Source organism: Brachyhypopomus gauderio, chromosome 1, assembly GCF_052324685.1.
Source record: "Brachyhypopomus gauderio isolate BG-103 chromosome 1, BGAUD_0.2, whole genome shotgun sequence".
In the NCBI taxonomy this organism is placed as follows: Eukaryota; Metazoa; Chordata; class Actinopteri; order Gymnotiformes; family Hypopomidae; genus Brachyhypopomus; species Brachyhypopomus gauderio.
This window is the reverse complement of record NC_135211.1, coordinates 31,339,572-31,363,236: the sequence shown is the minus strand read 5'-3', so window position 1 is coordinate 31,363,236 and position 23,665 is coordinate 31,339,572. Positions and strand designations below refer to the sequence as shown.

General features: G+C 39.5%; 1 protein-coding gene across 4 annotated transcripts in view; it reads left to right on the top strand.

The window, feature by feature from the left end:
• Nucleotides 1–23,665, top strand: part of stab1 (stabilin 1) — a 60,878-nt gene that overhangs the window by 5,322 nt on the left and 31,891 nt on the right. For all 4 annotated transcript variants that reach the window (XR_013131839.1, XM_077009173.1, XM_077009165.1 and 1 more), the window contains 26 exons: nucleotides 199–309; nucleotides 1,110–1,300; nucleotides 1,553–1,683; nucleotides 3,807–3,934; nucleotides 4,138–4,208; nucleotides 4,352–4,474; nucleotides 4,563–4,697; nucleotides 4,805–4,876; nucleotides 5,074–5,187; nucleotides 5,281–5,334; nucleotides 8,077–8,157; nucleotides 8,264–8,422; nucleotides 8,647–8,709; nucleotides 8,884–8,976; nucleotides 9,198–9,284; nucleotides 10,257–10,368; nucleotides 12,211–12,397; nucleotides 12,566–12,659; nucleotides 19,676–19,834; nucleotides 20,821–20,916; nucleotides 21,029–21,124; nucleotides 21,275–21,322; nucleotides 21,467–21,594; nucleotides 21,695–21,803; nucleotides 22,078–22,155; nucleotides 22,581–22,682. Coding sequence is in view for 3 of the 4 variants with exons in the window: in XM_077009173.1 (XP_076865288.1) it covers nucleotides 199–309; nucleotides 1,110–1,300; nucleotides 1,553–1,683; nucleotides 3,807–3,934; nucleotides 4,138–4,208; nucleotides 4,352–4,474; nucleotides 4,563–4,697; nucleotides 4,805–4,876; nucleotides 5,074–5,187; nucleotides 5,281–5,334; nucleotides 8,077–8,157; nucleotides 8,264–8,422; nucleotides 8,647–8,709; nucleotides 8,884–8,976; nucleotides 9,198–9,284; nucleotides 10,257–10,368; nucleotides 12,211–12,397; nucleotides 12,566–12,659; nucleotides 19,676–19,834; nucleotides 20,821–20,916; nucleotides 21,029–21,124; nucleotides 21,275–21,322; nucleotides 21,467–21,594; nucleotides 21,695–21,803; nucleotides 22,078–22,155; nucleotides 22,581–22,682 (2,822 nt within the window). In the remaining variant the exon portion in view is untranslated. The remainder of the gene's footprint in view (nucleotides 1–198; nucleotides 310–1,109; nucleotides 1,301–1,552; nucleotides 1,684–3,806; nucleotides 3,935–4,137; nucleotides 4,209–4,351; nucleotides 4,475–4,562; nucleotides 4,698–4,804; nucleotides 4,877–5,073; nucleotides 5,188–5,280; nucleotides 5,335–8,076; nucleotides 8,158–8,263; nucleotides 8,423–8,646; nucleotides 8,710–8,883; nucleotides 8,977–9,197; nucleotides 9,285–10,256; nucleotides 10,369–12,210; nucleotides 12,398–12,565; nucleotides 12,660–19,675; nucleotides 19,835–20,820; nucleotides 20,917–21,028; nucleotides 21,125–21,274; nucleotides 21,323–21,466; nucleotides 21,595–21,694; nucleotides 21,804–22,077; nucleotides 22,156–22,580; nucleotides 22,683–23,665) is intronic.

The following is a 23,665-nucleotide window of genomic DNA, read 5'->3' as shown; positions in this document are numbered from 1 at the left end:
TCATGGGTTTATGTTGCAGCACGTTCTATGCTTTTTAATCCCCATTTCTTTCCTGCGACGTGAGTTCTTAGTTTATTCTGCCTGTGACAGTTATTAGTAATATTAGTTAGGACTAGGATTAAGCTAGAATGTTATAGTGACTATTGCTGTAGATTTATGCATTTTAATTTATTCCTATCTCTTTATCTCTTTATTCAGTTTCTGCTTCCTGTTCAGACTGCACTGCCTTCTCCTACTGTAAGGGAGAGGGTCCAAAGGCAGCGTGTGAATGCCTCCCTGGTTTTAAGAAGGTTGGACATATCTGTACAGGTGCTCCTTTTTCTCCAAGTTGCATGTGACATGTCACTGAGCAAATCTTGGGGCTTGGAGGCCCTAATTGTATTGAAATTGCAGCCCTAGAATGTACTGCAAAAATAAAATTTTCTCAGAAATCTTCAGAATACAATAATTTTCTGATTTCTTGAGTTGAAGGAAAAATGACAGCTGTCCTTCATATTCCTTGTACCTTGATTAAAAAAAAAAGATTTTATTGAAGACTTTTTAAAGATTAAAATTCATATATCATTTTGTACAAAAAGTCACCATTTGATTAAAAACATTAATATAGTGAAGTATTGGAGCAGGTCTAGAGTGTCATTGGCTAATGTCTGATAAATATATATTGGAGGGAAATTCACACCTCCTGCAGCCACATTGGTTTTGCTAGTCACGTTGGAAATGTTAATTCCTCTTCTGGTCTCATTTCCATGTGATCAGCTAATTTATAGTTCTGGTATAGAGCAGCGTTACAATGAGATATTACAATGAAGCACAAAATCATGCATTTTTACTTCAAACACTGGGTTTGTTTTTGTAGATTTGTTATCAAGCTTTAGCGTACATGTTGCCATGAGGGTATGGGATAAATTAAAAGTTGCAGAGATTGTTCCAATGCAAACTCATTATCTAAATAGACAGTAATAAAACCCCAACCCGCAGAACTAGTAGTGCTGTAATAGCAAATTCAGTTTTAATAAATTACTAAAATGATCAGTTTATCTTGTAGCACAATGTTTTCTGTGTCCATTGCCAGAATAATTGTGTTAATGTGTCCCCAATCCAAATTTCAGGCGTCTGTTCACCGAGTGTGTGTGACGTTAATGCAGAGTGCACTTACAAGGGAGCAGGGAAGTTTCAGTGTAAATGCACAGAAGGCTATGAAGGAGACGGCAAACGCTGCATCCCGGTCAACCCCTGCGTGAAGAACAATGGAGGGTGTCTGTCTAACTCTACCACCTGTGAATACAGAGGCCCCGGGAAGGTGATCGTCAGTACTTTCAAAAGCATGTACTGCTCAGATACGTTCTGCTCATCAGATACTTTCAGCTCATCGGATACGTTCTGCACATCATTGTATCCCATTATCTCATATATTCCTAGCTGTTTGACCTTATTACCATGACTGCAAAATTACATATCTGCACAGACGTGTATCCACAAACCCTGAATAGGCCACTAATGGCCCAACAGTGTGCTTGCCTTGCACTCCCCACGCGTCTGTGTCTCACCTCAGGCCAGGTGTGTGTGTATGAGTGGAATGGAGAGCTCCAACCCCAGTGAGGGCTGCAGGCTGAAGTCCGTCTGCACCGCGAGCACGTGCCACAGGAGCGCGCGATGTGAAACCGACCAAGACGGAATAGCCAGGTTTGCCGGAGACACCAGCCTTCTTTCTGCTTTGCAGAGGCATTTTCAGTTCTTCATTACTCTAGGTTCACCCGGCACTGCCCTGTAGAATTGGATCAGTTTGCTGAAATGGATACAGAGATATTCAGATACATCACATGATATGTTTGGGCTGTATGAGCTGGCAGGATATAACGTTCAAGAATGTGGTGCTGAGTGCTTGTGTTGGGAAATCATGCAGAGAATATGATAAGACTCAGGAACACAACGGTTGGACGTATGTATGAAATGCTCCACTGAAGAACAGGCACCCTCAATGGCCTGAAGGTGGCGCTAGAGTGCAGCACTAAATGTTTTGAGCCATAACTTGCCAAACATCAGTCATAAACTGTATTCCATAGTACTAAGCAGTACGCAGAAGATGTTAGGTTTGTTTCAGAAGACATTATGTGTGTTTCATTTTTTGTTTCTCTTGACATCTGGGAAAGCTGTATGGGATTCTATGTAATGTCGACCCTATATTTTACATGGAAAACCAGTATCTGGTTGATGTTGGTTAAACAGTTTGCTAGAGCCAATATTTACCTCAGGATAACTATCCAATATTCAGGGGTGGCAATTCCAGGTTCAGAAAGTAAAAGTCCTCACCAGGATATTGCTCAGGCTTCCTGGATTGTGTTGATTCTACTAATTTTACCTGGATTGCACTAATTAGAAAATCTAGCAAGCTTGAGCACAATCCTGGTGAGGACTTTTACTTTCCGAACCTGGAATTGCCACCTCTGCCAATATTAGCTAAGTATGTTAATGTTAACAAGTTAAATTTGTTTGAATTTTTGAGATTTATTTCAATGTTTGAAATAAATCTATGAAATATTAATAGAATTTACATGCATAAGTGAAAATGATTTTCATATTCCCATTTATTTGCTGTTCTTGAGTGATAAACCAGCGAACAGGCACAAATGCCCAAAGAGCCTGATGATATGTGCAAATATTAATGGGTAAACGTTAATGTCAGTTTCCTGTGTAGTGATAAACCATTATATACCATTACAAACATTCTAACTTTGTGCAGTTTAAAGTTCCCTGTGAACAAAATGTGTTCACTTCCCTTAAATTGATCCTTTGTAGTCCACTTTGCAAGGAACTGCTAGGATAATTGGAATGAACCTATATAAACACAATTCTTAAAAAAATCCTAACTTCAACTATGCACCACTGGTCATTTTCTGCTATGAAAGATTTTTTGCTAATTTGAATAATATGCAAACTAGTATTAATACTAGTACTAATATGCAAACTAGTCCAAGATTTTATTTAAGAGCATGAAACTGGTGTCAAAATTATTCTGAAAAATTATAGATGTCATGTGTGATTGTTCAGTGAAGTGTGAAGACTTTTATTTACTTAAAGAGCTGCAACATCTGAAAGGTTTCATCAATTTTTATGTAGTTCGAAAGACTTATACTGTTACTGATTCTGAGATAAATGAGCAGAATTTTGTCAAAATATTTCACAATAATTTCTCAAGAACTGCTAGGCTGATTAAGCTATACATTTGCATGGTGCATCTGTGGACAAGTTAGATGAAGTTTTAATAAGGATACCTGAAAAAATATGGCCACCATTAGCCATTGCATTTTAAGCAGGCATTTGTTGGATAAATCTGCACAAAACCAGATTGGTGTGCACAGGGAGTTTTAATGAGCATATAACTTATATAAAACTTTGGACAGCTTCCTTTAATTAATTAATTAGTTAAATAATTACAATTACAAACAAAAAATAAAAATTATAAAAAAATCCTAAACTTGCTATTTTTCCAAAACATGTTGGCATTTGTATATAATGTAACATCTCAGCACTGTGTCAAATGTAAAAAATGTGACTGACGAATTGCTGTTTATAAACTGAGCAAATATACTGGTTTAAAAAAAAAAAAAAACTTCTGAGATGCAGAATCTCAAAAGCAAAATACTGGTGAACTGGCACCATTTTCAGTTGCCATGTCAACTACCATGGCTAATAAGTGTAAAACTGTAACCCTAGTCACTTACTAACAGACTTCAGCTGTCAGACTTCACCGGTATGCTGTGAGGAGGCAGAAATCTTCAACTCTACTCTCCCATTTCTACTTTTAGATGCCTTTGCGGCCGTCATCAGATAACGGATGGGAAGCGTTGCTATGGTAACATCATGGAGCGAGTTTTGGAGCTGGACAGAGAAGGTTCCCAGTTAGGAAAACTCACTGGAAGCATCGCACTGTTCGGTACTTTACGATTTGGCATGGTTGCTCAAAATGTCACTGCATCTGTAGACTTGGTATGGTTTAGTCTCAGTGAAACTGTAAACTTCTGCAAGATCTCTCAAGTTCTCACTGGCAGTGTTGATGTACATTATCAGAAGCAACACGATGGAAGCAGAGGAACGTCCTTTGACGCTTGTTTGCTTTTCATCTTCCTTCTCTGGCAGAGAAAAGCTGTGAGCTCATTTTGAGTAAACGTGGGCCGTTCACCGCCTTCATCCCCGTGGATACATCACAAGTGAGTTTTTAAAAAGTTCTATAAGAAAAACACAAGTCGTAGTGTCTCTTTGCCCTATTCTTTTTCCATTCATGACTGCTCCCATTCAGATTGCTTGCTCACTATTGCAAGCATACTTTAATATGGGTAAACTCTACCATCAGGCCATATCTGGAGAAGATGTATGTAAGCATCACCTCATCCTCGGGCAGCTACTTTACAAAGATTTGGAGGGCCAGGACTTATGGACATATGGAGGAGAAATTATCAGATTTAAAACAAACAAGGTGCCTTAGGTTTAGGATATTTATCTTTATCTGTATATATGGTTTACTCTGCTGTGATTTAACACTTGATTTATGATTGTGTTGTTAGCAATTCATTATAAAAAAGGATCCAGATACATTGTTTACAATAATTGAGAATGATATCCCAGCATCGAATGGAATTATTCATATAGTTGACAAGGCGTTTGCATTTGCTAGCACGGACACTTCGAACAATGCTGAGGTAAAATTATGATTCAAATTATGTTTGTTATTTTGTTTAGATTGCTAAATGATTGATTGGCATTTCAAGCCATCTAGCCTCACTTATGTTCTGTTATACAACTGCAGTTTTCTTCAAAGACTATTGGAGAGATTCTCACAAAAGATGACAGATTCAGTCGATTTCTTTCACTGGTAGACGTGAGTCCCTTCTCCTTTCCCCCCCCAAATGCTTACATGATTGGGGTATTCTTCTTCAGCCAATCAAATGCTCCTTCATTCTTTGCGATCCAACATTTTACTTCAAATTAAATTAGGCACATAGTCTGATGGCTCGTTAATTCAACTGAAACTTTTAAAGAGTTTGTTACAGAAGTAAAGATAAAACTATATTACAGAACTGTGGAGCTCCAATGCCACTCAGAGTTCCTGTACCAATGACAGTGTTTGTCCCAAGCAATAAAGCAGTGGACAGGGCCAGGGATGGCAGTCTTATTTACATGTTAACTGATGTAAGTAGTTTTTTCGATCAATCAATACCAATATAAACAGATTTGCTTATAGGGATGATCGTGATCAATTTCACATGCTTGTCTCTCCCTAAGGCCAAGCACAAACTTCAGGAGCTTCTGAAACACCACATATTCTCCAGGGGAGCAGTAAGGCACTTTTATTTCTCTAAAAGATCATACAGTGTTAGATTATCCATTATATTTTCCTCTTTCGTTAGTTTGACAGTTTGTTTTCATGATATAGTAGCCAGCCATTACAAAAACAGCTAGCTGCATGAGAATGTGTGAGCTGCACCAGCAGCTGATGTAAATTCTAAGGGTGTCTTCAACTAAGGATTTTCATAGTTGAATCTGATTTGTTAGATTTTCCCTTTAGTTGACTAATAGTCGAATCGGGATTTTTAATCTAGAGCACCTTAAACGGGATCCCGTTATCATTCAGGACTTTTTTCCACTTCAAAGTAAAAACCTAAAACACTCAGATAAATGAATAAACATGGTAGGTTGGCTTTATTCAGCTTTTATATCTTTATTTACTTATTAATTTTTTTAATGAAACGTTAGAGAACATTAAAAAGTCACCGTCGGTGCACAGTGCGCTTATCGAACTGTCAGACAGGCACTGTGCAAAATGTCAAAAATATTTTAAATAAAATATGCCTGCCTGAAAATATTTAAAAAATTGACACACAACAGCAAAAAAAAATTACAAGTAAAGGTTCAAGTAACGGGGTTTAAAAAGCAAACAACAAAAAATGTTTATAGGCCTACTTGCCGAGTCGCACTGCGACGAGACGACACGACCGAAACGACGAACGGCTGAACTGTATTTTTTTTCTGCCTTACGCGTTTTAAATGGTATATCATGTTGGTTGTTGTCATGTGAAATGAAAGACGTTGATGACATAACTTTGCACTTTGTTTGATTCATCTTTATCTTTTTCAAATACTCTCACACTTTTGAAGTTTTTTAGTAGCCATTATAATCTTGGCAGATGCTGACTATCCTGTAGCGGCCCCATACTCAAATAGCGGCCCGTGGGCCATCTATTTCTGGCCCGTGAGCTGTTTTGAAAAGTTTTTTTTTTTTTTTTTAATGATTTTTTTTTTTCAATCACGCTATCCGCTCTTATTTTGAAATCGCGCACCCCGATCTCAAGACTAGGCTGGGGATTGCCTCCATGGCAACAATAAACAGATAGCAGATGCCCAAATACGTGCACCCCTAATAATTTCCCTCAAGTCTTTGGGCAGCTGTGTTATCAGCTGATCAGCATTGCCGAGCACTCTGTTCACGCTACACACAGGACCAAATGTTCAGCTCTATCACACAGTTGTGCAGACCTGGCTGAAGTGTCATTTAGTATTTAAGTGGTATTTGCATATTTATAAAATTTTAAAACATTTATATCAGAGCTTAAAACAAAAAATAAAGTAGGGGAAACCGGGTATGGTTGTAACACTTTTTGCTGCAGCACCTGTAACTCACAGAATTTTTGAGCTAGAGTTCTCAAACTGTGTAAAGAATATTTAGGTCAAATAATAAACAATGTCAATGTGTGTGTTACATGGCAGATTCCATGTGCCTTTGCAACTGATCTGACTGACTTGCCCTTCTTTGTGACCTAAAAACATTTGCAGGCACACCTCTGTCAGTCTTTCTTTAAAATTATAAAAAATCAAGAAGGTTTTCTTAGTTGTATGTAAGGTGATGGTTGTAACACTTTTTAAAGCTGTGTTACAACCCACCCCACCCCTGTCAGACATTGTTTAACTAGCTGTATTAGCAAGGTGATTTGAAATTAACAGGGGAAAAATGCATCACAATTTACCTGAGAAACTATAGTTTAATGTAATATAATTCATATGGTTTTATCTGCAATAGTATGAGTACTAAACAAAATATAGTCCTGATTCAGAAATTTACTTTCTCACCAAAATCAAAATCAGTTTTTTCCTCAATGGAATCTGCATGTGCCTGTTTACAGCTTTGATATTCACCATGTGGGATCAGGGAGGAATTGGGTAAATACTGGAATGATCATATGACTCCTATCTTATCCGTGATCAGTGGAAATGATGGTGTTACAACTCTCCCCATGTTACAACCATACCCAGTCTTCCCTATTTAAAATGACAATTTAATGTATTGATGGAAAATAGTTGTGCAACACCAATTAGCCCATTGTGGAAAAAGTTCCCTCTCAACCAAATTAAATGTAGAATTTAAATCAATTGGATTATGCAGACAGTCCCAATTACTGCTACTGTGTTGATCTAAACATCACTTTTTAAGGAACTGTAATTCGTAAAATGTGAAGTAAGCTAAAATGTCACAAAAAGTAGCATTCTATTCTGTTAACATATATAATGTGGACCAGATGACAAAGAAAGTTTTTAAAATATACCAGAGTAGAAAGGGGAACATTGGTCCTCACTTACCTGAGACCATATCTGTGCTCATGCTCCATCATTAGAAAGAGTGTAGGCAAATGTGGTATTGAAAGACCTGCATGACAAAACCTACTACTAGTCAAGTTGAACATAAAATTGAAAACGAAAAAAAAAACAACTTCAGTACTCCATTTGAACGAATATTGAATGGACTGATTAGTCAAAAATGAATCTATCTGGAAGACATAATTTGATGTGCTCTAGTCCACAATAAGATCATCACTCCAACACGGCAGTTGGCAGAATCATGAATTCTACCAGAAATTCCTGCAGGACAAAGTCATCAGTCACTGAAGCTCAGGTGTAGTGGGCACAATGCAGCAAGCTGTTGATCCGGAACATCCATCCACCCATCCATCCATCAGCACTCATAGTAAACACTGGACAGGTTTCAGGTAAAGTGCTAGTTCATTCTAGTGGATGATTCTGTCCTAGTTAACTGTGGACCAGCTGGCTTCCTTGACTAAGATTGAAACCATGGCCCGTCAGGCTGCGAAAATCACTGTTCCTGGTGACGTAAGTGACAGCATCTATTTGTTGTTTAGTTTCAAAATGACTTTTTAAGTAATTTCAAGTGTGGATTTGAGGTCTGTTTACGAGGTTTCTTCTACTTTGCTCTCAGGGAAGATTGTTGCTCGGTGAAAAGGGGATACCGATCGAGTCACACGACATTGTAGCATCCAATGGGATCATCCACATAATCGACGGACTTCTCGTGCCCCCTTCCATTGTTCCGATCATGCCGCATCGTTGTGATGTGAACGAGAGTGCGATTGTTATGGTACACAAAAAGAAATTAATTATGATAAGTCTAGGAATATATATTATTCACTAGTAGGTCCATTCATTATCAAAAACAACTGGCTTGTTCAGTACGTGTCTCATCAACATTTTTTCCTAAACTTGCTGTATGTGTTTTTTACATCAGATCCTAAAAGACGACTGTGAGTTGGTGTTTTGCTGTGTAGCCTATACCTTTATTGCTATGTCTGCTTTTTTTCCCAGAGTCCCTGTGTAAATTGCAGGTATATTACAGAGTCAGAATGTCCACCAGGAAGCACTGAAATGGTATACTATGCAGTACTGTTTTTGAAATATGAATCCATTTTGCATATTACACAAGAATTATCTTACCAATTATAATAAATTATCCAATGAGATACTGTGATTTGATCTGATTATGTTTAATGCAGCGGTTTCCTGCTGTTCCATGTGTCATAGTGTCTGCTCCTCTCCTGTTAGCCCCAAGTTAAACACTGTGAACATCCTGATACACGCTTGGAGGGTTTCCTCTCCATCCCAGGCTGTGCAAAATACTGCAACAGGACACAACCAGTAAGAAAAAAGCCACAGTAAAGTCAACTCGATTTAGCTATTCTAATGTAAGATAAAATGAAAATACAAGATTGAACTTGAGGTATACTTTTTTATACACTGTCCTGTAACCCATGTGACTATTTTACTGTTTTATATTGTTGTTTTGGTAAGACTGTGATTGCCTGTTTACGTAATAGCAAGAAAATATGTTCTGTCTGATGACTGCTTTGTTTTTTTAGAGGGCAGAATGCTGCAGTGGATTTTATGGGCCGGATTGTAAACCTTGCATCGGTGGATTTCAGCACCCGTGTTACGACAAAGGCACCGTGAGTACAGACCCCATGCCATCTGAGTACGGGGTCATCTGAGTACAGGGGTCATCTGAGTACAGGGGTCATCTGAGTACAGGGGTCATCTGTGTACAGGGGTCATATGTGTACAGGGGTCTTCTCAGTACAGGGGTCATCTGCATACAGAGGTCATCTGAGTACAGGGGTCATCTGCGTACAGAGGTCATCTGAGTACAGGGGTCATCTGCATACACAGGTCATCTGAGTACTGGGGTCATCTGTGTACAGAGGTCATCTGCGTACGGGGTCATCTGCGTACGGGGTCATCTGCGTACGGGGTCATCTGAGTACAGAGGTCATCTGAGTACGGGGGTCATCTGAGTACAGGGGTCGTCTGCGTACAGGGGTCATCTGCGTGCGTACAGGGGTCATCTGCGTACTGGAGTCATCTGCCTCCAGAGGTCATCTGCGGTCATCTACGTACAGGGGTCATCTGCGTACGGGGTCATCTGCGTACAGGGGTCATCTGCATACAGAGGTCATCTGAGTACAGGGGTCATCTGCGTACAGAGGTCATCTGCATACAAAGGTCATCTGAGTACAGGGGTCATCTGCATACACAGGTCATCTGAGTACTGGGGTCATCTGAGTACTGGGGTCATCTGTGTACAGAGGTCATCTGCGTACAGGGGTCATCTGCGTACAGGGGTCATCTGAGTACAGGGGTCATCTGAGTACAGGGGTCGTCTGCGTACAGGGGTCGTCTGCGTACAGAGGTCTTCTGCGTACAGGGGTCATCTGCGTGCGTACAGGGGTCATCTGCGTACTGGAGTCATCTGCCTCCAGAGGTCATCTGCGGTCATCTATGTACAGGGGTCATCTGCGTACAGGGGTCATCTGCGTACAGGGTTATTCTGTGTATAGGGGTCTTGTGTACAGGGGCCACTTGCCATGTTGAACATGTGCAGTGGAACAATGTGCCTACTTCCTGTCTGGTGTTGTCCTCAGTGTAACGATGGTATCCATGGAGACGGCACCTGCAGGTGTAATCCAGGCTTCATGGGAATTGGTTGCCACATCTGCTCGGACGCTAACAAACATGGAGAGAGCTGTGACCAAGGTGAGAATCTCATTTATACAAATCATCTACTGGTGGAGGTGTCATGGTGGTGTGGTGGTTAGCACCGTCACCTCACAACAAGGCGGTCTGGGTTCGATTCTCGGTCTAAGCTGCTCTGTGTGAAGTTTGCATGTTCTCCCTGTGCCTGTCTGGGTTTTCTCCGGGTACTCCGGTTTCCTCCCACAGTCCAAAGACATGCAGTTAGGTTGATTGTTCACTCTAAATTGCCGGTAGGTAGGTGTGTGTGTGTGTGTGTGTGTGTGTGTGTGTGTGTGTGTGTGTTGGCCATGTGGTGGACTGGAGACCTCACATCATGCCATGTTGAGAGCTCTCTGAGTTAAAAGATGAATTGTTGCGCTACATGAAGATGATCAAGGCTCCAAGAAGATTGCCAACACCCTGAAACTGAGCTACAGTGGCACAGTGGCCAAGATCATCCAGCGTTTTAAAAGAGCAGAGTCCACTCAGAACAGACATTGGTTGTCCAAAGAAGCTGAGTGCATGTGCTCAGCGTCATACCCAAATGCTGTGTTTGAAAGATCGGTGCAGGAGTGCTGTCAGCATTGCTGCAGAGATTGAAGATGTGGGGGGGGGCCTGTCGGTGCTCAGACCAAACGCCGCACACTACATCAAATTGGTCTGCATGACTCTCACCCAAGAAGGAATTCTCTTCTGAAGTCTGTACACAAGAAAGCTCGCAAACACGCTGTAGACAATGTCAACAAAGGACATTGATTACTGGGACCACCGTGTGATGAGACCAAGATTAATTTGTTTGTTTCATATGGTCTCAAGCATGTGTGGCAGCAATCAGGTACAAAGATAAGTGTGTCACGCCTACAGTCAAGCGTGGTGGGAATGTCCAGGTCTGGGGCTGCATGATCCCCTTGATCCCCTCCCTCTGGAAACTGGGCGGCAGGGCAGTGATCCAGCACGATAATCACCACAAACATTTCTAAGACGACCACTGCTTTATTGAAGAGGCTGGGGGTAAAGGTGATGGACGCAAGCATGTCTCAAGACCCAAACCCAATAGATCATCTTTGGGGCACCTCAAGTGGAAGGTGGAGAAGCGTAAAGTCTCGAATATCCACCAGCTCCGTGATGTCGTCTGGGACAAGAGAAAAGCATTCCAGTGGCCACCTGTGAAACTCTGGTGAAGTCCATGAGCAGGAGAGTTCAGGCAGCTCTGGAAAGTAATGGTGGCCAAACAAAATATTGACACTTCAGGAACTTTCACTAAGAGGTGTACTCACTTTTGTTGCCGGAGCTTTAGACATTAATGGCTGTATTTTGAGTTATTTTGAGGCAAGAATAAATTAACACTGTTACATATATAAGCTGCACACAGACTACTTTTCATTGTGTCAAAGTGTCATTTTGTCAGTGTCAGTGCATGAAAAGATATACTTAAATATCTGCAGAAATGTGAGGGGTGTACTCACTTTTGATACACTGTATTTATGATTAGGTTATTGTGCTTTCCTGAACTAAGAAGGCAATTTCTATATGATTTACCTAGTATGTAGACACTTTTTAATTAAAGCAAATATTCTGCACTAAGATTTTATTTGAAGTTGGAGCTCAGAGCTAAAATTGCAAAAATTGCACAATTGTTCAATTATTTACAGACCGCATTGTTTGAATGGACCAGGGTAATGGTACTGTGAATTGTATTTATTTTTTTCAGTGCTCTCTCTCTCTCTCTATCCATTTTTTATTTTAATGATTGTGCAGTCATAATTACATCATCATTTGATGCATGAGTGCGTGTGTGTGTGTGTGTGTGTGTGTGCGTGTGTGCGTGTGTGTGCATGTGCCTGCGTGCTGATTTGCCTGCAGATTGCCGTTGTGTTCATGGGGTGTGTGACAACAGACCGGGCAGTCTTGGTGTGTGTCGGAGGGGTTCTTGTCAGCAGGGATACTCCGGTGACCTGTGTGACCAGGCGGCAGCGTTGTGCAGTTCAGACGGCGCTTACACACACTGCCACATCCACGCCTACTGCAACTACTCAGGCGACCAAATGACGTCAGTTGCACCAATGCAAACACCTTCATGTTTGATTTTGCACTTCCACATGCAGAAATCACACGTGGCACACGTGTCTATACAAAGGCTTCTGGTTCCATCTGTCAGGCTTGACTGTATTTTTCATGTTTTCAGTTTCACATGTATTCTTTGTGATGTGTTGTACAGTTGTGTCTGTGGGCCAGGATATGAGGGGGATGGACATTTGTGCACTGAAGTGAACCTCTGCCTGCAACCTGCCCGGGGAGGATGCCACATCAACGTGAGGCTGACTCTTTGTTTCTTGTTCATCCAGTTTGTTTTTCACTGCTATGACACCTGAGAACAATATGTGATCAAATATAAATATAAACATTTGCCACTAGATGGTGGCCAGATTAGCATACATGTTTCAAGTCAAAGTCAGTTTTATTTATACAACACTTTTTACAAGACATGTCACAAAGCAGCTTTACAAGCGCATGGGTCCAGATCCCTAATGAGCAAAAATAATCTGTCTAACAATTCATCAGAATTGGCCCTGCTCTATACATATTTTAGCTAAACCATCCACTCTTCCTTCCTTTTCCCATATAAATCCTTGTGTTTAAACTGCCTCTGTAAGTCCATAATGGCTTCCTGTTTATAAACCTAGTTTTCCAGTGAATCAGAGGTCTGTGGATTGCAGTGTTATCCTGTTGCCACTACATTGTTGTGTAGTGAATATGTTCACTACTCCAGACAATGAAAAGTCTGAAAATAATAAAAAATAAATTAAAAAAGTGTCAGTTATAGCACTCCTGTAATATAACAACAACAACAATAATAATAATGGGCACTGTTTTTAAATCCCAGAAGACTTTACAGAAAACAAAAGATCAAGAAAAAGAAAGGTGCAAGTAAAAAAAAACCCACAAATTGCCTAATACACATTATGTAGTGTTATGATATCTTTATGTAGATAACAAATAATGGATACTGCATATTTCAAAATTTCAAAATGGAACCACGTTATTTGCCCTTCAAGGACATAAAAGTGGATGAAATGAAAGGTTAAGCACAGCAAATAAAGTGCGGAATTTAAAACAACATTTTAAAATGCACAAGAAAAAGCAGACCAGTCTAATTACAGGCCAAAAGGTCATAAATATTAATGCATTTAAATCATCTAGAGCTCACATGTTGGCTGGAAGAGAGGTTCAGAGTGTGGGACTATGGCAGTGGAACGCAGCACCATTTAGTCTATTTAGAGGTTTCATCAGCTGATCCGAGGGACTTTGAGGAAGCATCATACTGCCGAAGGACAAGAACCTATAAGTTCTTAAAGGTTATCAGAAGGATTTTAACATCTGTTATGAAAAACACAGGTAGCCAGTGCAGGACTTTTTGGAGTTGAGAAATATGCTTCCTTGTCTTTGCATGTGCCAGGCCTTTGGCCTCTATATTCTATACCTTCTATAGGTCTAAAATAGGTTTCTTTGTGAGTCCTGATAGCAGCACACTACAGTAGTGCAGGCATGTTGATACAAATGCATGTGAGGACACTTCTGACATTGGTATTACTAAACATGGTGATTAAAGAGTAGGTCACATGCAAATGTTATGCCTGTTTTTGTATGATTTTTGAGGCTGATAAAACACATGCTGAGGTGTCAGTGTGCTCATCACATCCCCAATGACAATAAATTTCATTTTGCTATTGCTGAGTTGCAGGAAACTGTGACCCACTCACATCAAGTCAGTCATACCCCAGGGATCAGTGGTTAAATAAATAGATGCAGTGTTTTGTTTGCATACTGATGAAGCAAAATATTAGTTTTGCCAACAGAAGCATATAAAGATCAAAAAGTGCTGAGCCCAAAATTGACCCCGGGGGGACACCACAGAATAGCACATAGTTTTTAAAGCTTGTCTCATTCAGAGTGTAATAGTACTCACAAGTGGTCAGATAAGGCTGAATCCAGTTCATAACAATACCGGAGAGACCCAATGGATACCAGTAACTATACCAGAGAGACGAGATGGATACCAGTATCAAGGTTTAGCCCAGGATTGAGTTTGAGTTTCATTCAACTCATTACTGTTTAAGTAGTCTTGTAGGAAATCTTGAAGAGATACCAGCTTCAATTATACCACCTTCAATTACCTAAGAATAAAATTTTGGAGATCAGTCTATAATTAAGATTCATGGCATCTAGTTTCCTCTTCTTCAGAAGATAACCACTGTTTTGTGGGTACAGTCCTTTTTATGTGACTAACATTATAAACAACGGCATTCAACAGTACATTGAAAACTTGTTTAAAGAATTTGGTTGGTGAGGTTAGGGGACAGCAAACAGTATTTAAGAGTGAAATATCCAAAAAAGCAAACATGGTGCTCCCTGGTACACTATGACTTAACATGTTGGTTGGAGGTGTTGATCACGTATAGTGATGTTCCTAATGAAGGAGATTGTCCTACCAAAGAATTCAGCATATTCATCATATTTATCAAATATTAATTTATAGAAAGTTGTAATGAAGTTTGAGGTGAATGGTTGACCAGCCGATCAATTGTAAAAATGAATTTCAAGTTATTTGGGTGGCTGATCATCCAGACTTGAATGGTAGGCTGCTCACGCAGCGCTAATCTGTTTCGTGATCTCAGTCTGCCTCCAGATTGTTATAAATGGACAGTGAGCTTTGTTTGTTTCCATTTTCATCCCTCTTTCCCTTAGTTTCTATTCATCTTCATAAGTGCTGTGTTCCTGTACTGGTTGTTGGGGATGCGGTGGTATTAATACAGTAATTCAGATTTAGTGTAAAGCCATCAACCAGGGGTGGGTTTCCCGAAACGTTCGTAACTCTAAGTACTTCATAACCTCGTACTTACGAATATTCCTAAATTTACGAGTGTTTCCCGAAACTCTTCGTAACTTACGTCGTTCTTATAGTCGTTCGTAACTTAAGAATCTTCGGACCCATTCGTAACTCACTAAGTACTTCTTAACTCGAAGCTCACGTGCAGTTCTACCTCAAAAAGGATAGAGGCGCTAATTTCACTCGTGCTGGTTTTAATCACGGCATTACAACATTTGCATTTATGTGTATAATTAGTCTAGTAGCCTATTTTCTTTTGAAGTAATTACATCGCATATACCACATTGTGTCAACAAAAATCAAATGTACTACTTTGAATTATTTTGCATTAGTTGATATGTTCCCAATATTTAATTAAATCTCTCAGTTCATCATCGTGCAGTTAATAGCGTTTCAGACTTTCACAATTCATGTATTCTTTGCAAAGAAATGGATACAAGTTGGCCTATTAAGCTTGTTTTAACTTAACCAATAAATTGGATTGATTAATTGGCAGCACATACAGTGCCTTGCGAAAGTATTCACCCCCCTTTACATTTTTCACATTTTGTTACCTCACAACCTGGAATTCAAAGGGAATATTTGAGGGTCTGCATCATTTAATTTACAGACCATGCCTACAACTTTCAACATTTAACATTTTTTTATTGTGAAGCAAACAACAAATAGGACAAAATAACTGAAAACATCAGTGTGCATAACTACTCACCCCTGTAAGTCAGTACCTTGTAGAGCCACCTTTTGCAGCAATTACAGCTGTAAGTCGCTTTGGATAAGTCTCTTTGAGCTTGCCGCATCTTGCCACTGGAATTTTTGCCCATTCCTCATGGCAAAACTGCTCCAGCTCCTTCAAGTTAGATGGTTTTCGTTGGTGAACAGCAATCTTCAAGTCTGACCACAGATTCTCAATTGGATTAAGGTCTGGGCTTTGACTAGGCCATTCCAATATGTTTACATGTTTCCTCTTAAACCACTCAAGTGTTGCTTTAGCAGTATGCTTTGGGTCATTGACCTGTTGGAAGGTAAATCTCCGCCCTAGTCTCAAATCACTGACAGACGTAAACAGGTTTTGCTCAAGAATATCCCTGTATTTAGCACCATCCATCTTTCCCTCGACTCGGACCAGTTTTCCAGTCCCTGCTGCTGAAAAACATCCCCAGAGCATGATGCTTCCACCACCATGTTTCACTGTGGGGATGGTGTTCTTGGGGTGATGAGATGTGTTGGGTTTGCGCCAGACATAGCGTTTTCCTTGGTGGCCAAAAAGTTCAATTTTGGTCTCATCTGACCACAGTACCTTCCTCCATACAGTTTGGGAGTCTCCCACATGCCTTTTTGCAAACTCGAAACGAGCCTTCCTATTTTTGCCTGCAAGTAAAGGTTTTTTTTCTGACCACTCTTCCATAAAGCCCAGCTCTATGGAGTGTATGGCTTATTGTGGTCATATGGACAGATACTCCAGTCTCTGCTTGGGAACTCTGCAGCTCCTTCAGGGTTACCTTTGGTCTCTGTGCTGCCTCTCTGATTAATGCCCTCCTTGACCGGGCTGAGAGTTTTGGTGGGCGGCCCTCTCTTGGCAGGTTTGTTGTGGTACCATGTTCTTTCCATTTGATGATGATGGATTTAATGGTGCTCCGGGTGATCATCAGAGATTTGGATATTTTTTTTATAACCCAACCCTGACTTATACTTCTCTACAACTTTATCCCTGACTTGCTTGGAGAGCTCCTTGATCTTCATGGTATTGTTTGGTTAGCTTAATGGTGTTGCAGCCTCTGGGGCCTTTCAGAAAAGGTGTGTATATACTGACAGATCATGTGACACTTAGATTGCACACAGGTGGCCTTAATTTCACTAAGCATGTGACTTCTGAAGGTAATCGGTTGCACCAGAACTTTTTTTTGGGCTTCATAACAAAGGGGGTGAATACATATGCACATGCCAATTTTCAGTTTTTTATTTTCATATTCTTTATATACATATATTTTTTTCTCATTTAACTTCTAAAACGTAGACTATTTTGTGCAGATGCATCACATTCAATTCAGATAAAAAAAAATACATACAGGTTGTAATGTAGTAAAATAGGGAAAAAATCCAAGGGGGTGAATACTTTTGCAAGGCACTGTATAAGTAACTTGGATTAGGGCTAGCAATTGTGCTTGTGTGATGAACATGGCAGCTCTTCAGAGTATTGGCTTTGAATAGAAAATATAATTTAAGAAGACGATGTAATCCACGAAGCCATGTAGTTTGCCTGAATGCAGAATTTTGCCCTTAGCCCCACGATGCAGTTACTGACAGCCCTCCGATTTTATACCACAGGTGGGTTTCTGCAGACTGTTGGTGATGCCCACGGACTAAGCAAAGCTGATGTGCATGCTGTTACTAAAGCATCGTTTTGCCATGCAGCAAATATATATATTGCTGCATTTCCTAGGACTTTGCTATACATTTACTAGGACTAGGGACGCATTACATGAAACCAAAATTGGTTTTAATGCAATTGTAAACATCCAGCGAGTTGTTGGTGCAGTGGACATCACTCTGATCCCCATACACACTCCTAGCCTACATCTACATCTGCTGTAAAGGCTTCTCTGCTTTGAATATACAAGTAATATACAACCACCAAGGCCTCTTTACGGACATTGTGGCCAAGTGGCCTGGGAGTATTCGTGTCTCCTTCATCTGGGCCAATTCTGGAGTGTGTCAGATGGCTAGGGACGGTGCATTTGATGGTGGACATGTCCTAGCTGACGGTGGGTATCCACTCTGAAGCTATATACTCCTTTAGCAAAGTTTTATTTTCTGTGCTTGTTTGCCATGGTTTTAAATAACGTGTGAAAGCTTAATTGTGTGCCCTATTTATAGTCTTGATAAAAGCCTACGATCGGTCAGAATTGCAAAGGTAATAATTTATGTTCTGCTCATTTTTTTCTTATACTTGAAATTTCAACACTTATTAGTTGTTAGTTTTTATGATTGTCATTTTGTCAATGATACCTTTGCGGCGTAATAATGAAAAAATTGGTGGTTCGGTTTTTGACTAGCGGAGCTTTTCCAGTGCAGAGGCGGAGTCAACTAAGAACTACTTAGAACTCGTTCGTAAATTTGGAGACTACGAAGGCTTTTGGGAAACACTTGTAAATTTGGCGTTCTTAAATTTACGTCGTTCTTAAAGTTGTTCGTAACTTTCTAAGATCGTTCGTTATCGGGAAGCCCACCCCAGGCTCAGTTAATATAAATAGATTGCAACTATATGTCACTGTCTGAAAGTAGTACAATATAATGATTTTCTTCATTGTTTTAGAGCTGCACATTGAATGTAAAGTTACCAACATTAGGAATGTTTGACATCTTGGTCTGTAATTTATTTATTAGCAAATTGAATAAAATAAAATAATGTAGCATGTCGGCGGGAGTGAGAGTACCAGACAGGTGTTGAGTGTTCATCCTAACTCTTTATTGACACAGAAGGGAAAGAGTCACACATTCACTCAACGTTTTTGAAGACCCATATACATAAACCGTTCAAACCAGGTCATCACGCTCCCAACATAACATAACCACGGTGAGCCTAACAGTGCTAAAATAAACAGGAGTAACTGTACGGAACAGACACGTATGACCAAAACACATAATAAAAACCACATAATAACATAGTCCATCACATTTAAACGAAGAACATTCACTCTTTAACGTGCCGCAAGTGCTCATGGGAGGTAGCGAACTCCATGCTCCACCCCTATAACCAGTGGCAACGCCACATAAACTTATTAATAGGGTCTACAGTGGAATGTACATCAAGTGTTGTGATTAGAAAGAAACTATGAGAAAGAAAGAACAGAATCATCATCAGAATGAAAATAAGTTATCAGAGTACCGCTGAAGTGCATCTGACCAAAATACTTATTTAACAGTGCCATTTTAGCTTTATTTTTTTTCTTCTGTTCACAACCTAATTACATGTGCAATTGATTGGATTTCCCACATAAATAAGCTCTATTTTTGGGATCTAAGTAAATCTGCACCTCAGCATAGACTAAACCTCTGGCACCGTAGCAAACAATCCAGTCATTTTAGCACTGACTGCTCAAATACAAAATACAATGGTACAGACAGCCCTGGCATTAGGTGGGGTTAATCGCATTGCCCAGAGATTGAGTAGTGGTAGTAGTATTCTAGTAATTTAGTAGCATTTTAGTATTATAATAGTACTGTTGTAAGAGCCTAAAACAAAAAAGATTATTTTGATCAGGTAGAATAAAAAGCATTAGCTTCTAAGGTTATTTAACTTTTATCCTGCACGCCTACAGCTAAATCTAAATGGTAAATGCTAAATGGTACATCATGGTTGTACCATCTGTTTGAAGATATCGGTGCGCACACATCTGCCCCAGTCAGCACCTAAGTGAGAGACTTTTGCGTGTTTTGCAGGCACAGTGTGTGTATGGAGGTGCTGGAAACGTCTCCTGTCTGTGCAATGAGGGGTGGACTGGTGATGGTGTCCTGTGTGTGGAGGTCAACACCTGCATGATGGAGGATCGTGGTGGCTGCCATAAACATGCTTTGTGCATACCCACTGGGCCAGGCCAGGTAATGTTGAACAACATCTTTATGGGTTCAGTTTTATTGATTCTGTTAAGTTTACAGTCAATGGAAGGTACCATGTTCTGACAGGAACACATTTTGTAGTTTCAGAGGCCAAAATTGTTATCTATGTTCTTCTTAGTTAAAAATTACTTGGCTTTCTTTGTAACATTTTTAATGACTATATAGAGAAAGCTTATATATTACACTTGTCATGCATCAATAATCACAAAAAATATTAAAAGTTAATTATATAGGAAATATTATTCAGTACATATTGTGAATTATTAAGTTGTGATTGAAAACAACATTGAAAGTGATCTTTCTAAACTTTACGAAGTACAGGAAGCTACATGAATGATGACATGCTATATCCACTGACTAAAATTGAACATGGTAATTAATAGTTAATTTTAAGGTGGCATTATGTAGGAATTTAGAGGCGGATGCAAATGCGGTGAAGAGTTTATTGAGGACAAATACATAATCAAAGTGGTGGTCATAACCACAGGGCACTCAGAAACAAACACAAGCAAGACATAAAAGAGGCTTAGGCATGTCACCTCAAAAGATAACACAGCTTGAGAAGACACAAACAGTACATGGGAAGAGACACAGCAATATATCAATAACAAGAAATACTCATGACTTTTGTAGAACCAGCACCGAAATATCAAATACAGACCTTAAAAATCAAATTAACCACTTACACAGAACGAGAAACAGCTAAACATGATAACAAGAGGTGTGGTTATAAATAAAGAGGAGGAGACATCCAAAACACACAGAAAAAGTAAACACAAACACAAGGAACAGGGAAATGACATGATTGACAGGTGGGGCGGGACTAACTGTGACTAGCTAGTTAATAAGATAAATTTCACTTCTACTTTCCTCACTGTAATCTCGTAGCTTTATGGTCATTTAACTAACACATAATTTAAAATTGTGCCAAATCACCAGCTGCATTTTCCCCATGACCTTGTTTCCAGAATGAATGTGAATGTGCAAAGGGTTTCATGGGAGATGGCCTGATATGTCAGATTGTTAACCCCTGTTTGGAGGCAAATGGAGGGTGCCACTCTCTGGTCTGTACACATTACACACTCCATGTTAGAACCACATGCTCACTTGTTTTCAAGCAGAACTGGAAGGCACTAAGGATTGTAGATCAACTAGTATGTTTTTTTTTGTCAATAGGCAACATGTGAATTTAAAGATAATGGAACAAACACATGTACTTGTCCTGAAGATTATGAAGGAGATGGTGTCTCGTGCTATGGCAATATACTTGTGGTGAGTATTAGAAATGGAGATGAAAACGACGATTAGAAATGAAATTAAAATGATTGATGATATTAAATGGTTGAAAGGCAACAAGATCAGAGGAATTTTAAAAAGAAGAGCTTGAGCTCAGACTAATCAAACATCTTTGTTTCTTTAAAGGAGTTGGACGGAAACTCTGACTTCTACAGTTTTAACCGCTTTGTACAGGTAAGTCGAGTTCTCTTATTTACTCTTTAATATGTCAGTGCAGCAGCATTACAATAACTTATAATAATTCAAGCTTAACATTCACAAAGTCCCACACTGTTGTCCAAACGTCTACACTGTGTCCCACACTTCTCTTACCTCCAGAGGCACCAAGTCATTAGTGTAGACAGCAAAGTCACTGCTTTGGTTCCTTCAGCCGATGCTTTCAAAAACCTGAGTAACTCCGAGGAAGCATTTTGGTTTGACTTTTACCGACTGCCTCACCTACTCAAGTAAGACTTGTTATCATAATGCATATAATATGATATTTAGGGTGGGGGGATGGGCAACCTTTGGTGTCAACATGTCATTTTGTGTGTGCTATCTGTTCAGAGCCCACTTGTTGGATGGTATCTATTCTTACGATGATTTGAAGAAACAGGTCAATAAAATGGTCCCAACCAAAATGAAGACAAAATGGCTGATCACTAACAAAAATGGGGTAACCTTTCCAAATGAGACAGATTGCTATTGCTAGCGTGTTTCCTTTCTGTTGTTCCAGTGTGTGTGTGTGTGTGTGTGTGTGTGTGTGTGTGTGTGTGTGTGTGTGTGTGTGTGTGTGTGTGTGAGTCAGTGTGCTCTGATTTCAGGGTATGTGGGAGTCACTGTGCTCCGATTTCAGGGTGTGTGTGAGTCGCTGTGCTCTGATTTCAGAGTGTGTGAGTCGCTGTGCTCTGATTTCAGGGTGTGTGTGTATCGCTGTGCTCTGATTTCAGGAGCTCATGATTGGTGATGCTGCTATTCTTGTGCCCGATATCAAGGCAACCAACGGATACATTCACATCATCAACACGGTAATTATCTATAATTATACACACAGTCTAAATATCTGACTTTATGTGCATGTTATAATACACTGTACCACAATGGCTAAAGTGAATTCTAACACATACTATATAATTTAATTTTAAAATGAAGAATAAATGTTAGAATAAACTAGATAAATTCATAATCCAAATTCATGCTGCAGTAACATTGCATATGTGCTTAAGGATCGTTGTTTGTACTCTAGAGCAGCTTCTCTCAGTATTTGGGTCTAGAGGGTCTCAAGGCTTTTTCACCAACACTTGAGCATAATCATACCGTAAAGTAAATGACTATCAAATTAACCACATTCGATTGTCTTGAACATTTTTAATACTAATCACTTGTTTAAGGGTATGATTGTGAGCTTGGTTACACAGAAAAAAACTTTTAAATAGAACATATTTTGTGTCAGGTTCTGAAACCCCCAGTTTCGGACTTCCCACCCCCACCACCTGATCTGATGGAGGTCCTGAATAAAACACCCTCGTTCAGCCTGTTCAGGCAAGCAGCACTGGTAATTTTCAGCCTGATCCATACATAGCACCTTACATGCCAATATTTATTAGATTGTGGATCTTGAATCCCTGTCCTGGGAGGCCAAAGCAAGGTGCAATTAAGGGTACTTTGCTCTTCTAATACTACTCTAACATTGCTCTAATACTGCTCTCTCTCACTACTCTCGCTACTGTTTCATCATGTAAAAGGATTGTAATCAAATGATTTGTTGAATCACTTGAAGCTGTTATACCATAGACCATGCAGGACTATGGGTGAACGGAAGTGTATTTTGAATAAAATAAAACCATATACTTCCCAGCAATAACTCCATAACTGTGTTACCATAACTTTAGTTTACTTTATTACAGCATGGAATCATGTATTTTACTGAAATATTTTGCAATATCACAAAGCAATCTATAATATAAAGGCACAAAATCCAAACATTTCCCTAAATTAATCACAAATAGCAATAGATAGTCCCTGTCTTTGTGGGTTCTGGTCAGAGGTGGAAAGAGTACTGAAAAATTGTAATTGAGTAAAAGTATCTTTACTTTGCCTAAAATCTACTCAGAGTAAAAGTTAAATTACCCATCTCAAAATGTACTCAAGTAAAAGTACAAAATTACTTCATTTAAAATGTAATTTGAGTAAAAGTTACTTAGTTACTTTCAGTTATTTAATGTATGGATGAATCATGAACCAAATTCAGCACAAGTTGTTTTAATCGATTTCAAAGTGTATTTAAGTGCACATCCACACTTGCAAAAAGATCAGCTGGGCTCAGGAACATACTTCCTCACAGCACAAGGACAGTCACAACCTGTACCATAAAGTGCAAACAATTTTCAGTCCTATTGTCCAACGGACAACACTATGATAAGAATAAAGAAATTTAAATTACAAATTATTCAAAAAACAAAATGCACACAAAATTAAGTGCCTACAAGATGCCAGAAATCAAACTAAAATGCAACAGGATTCCACTACTCACAATAA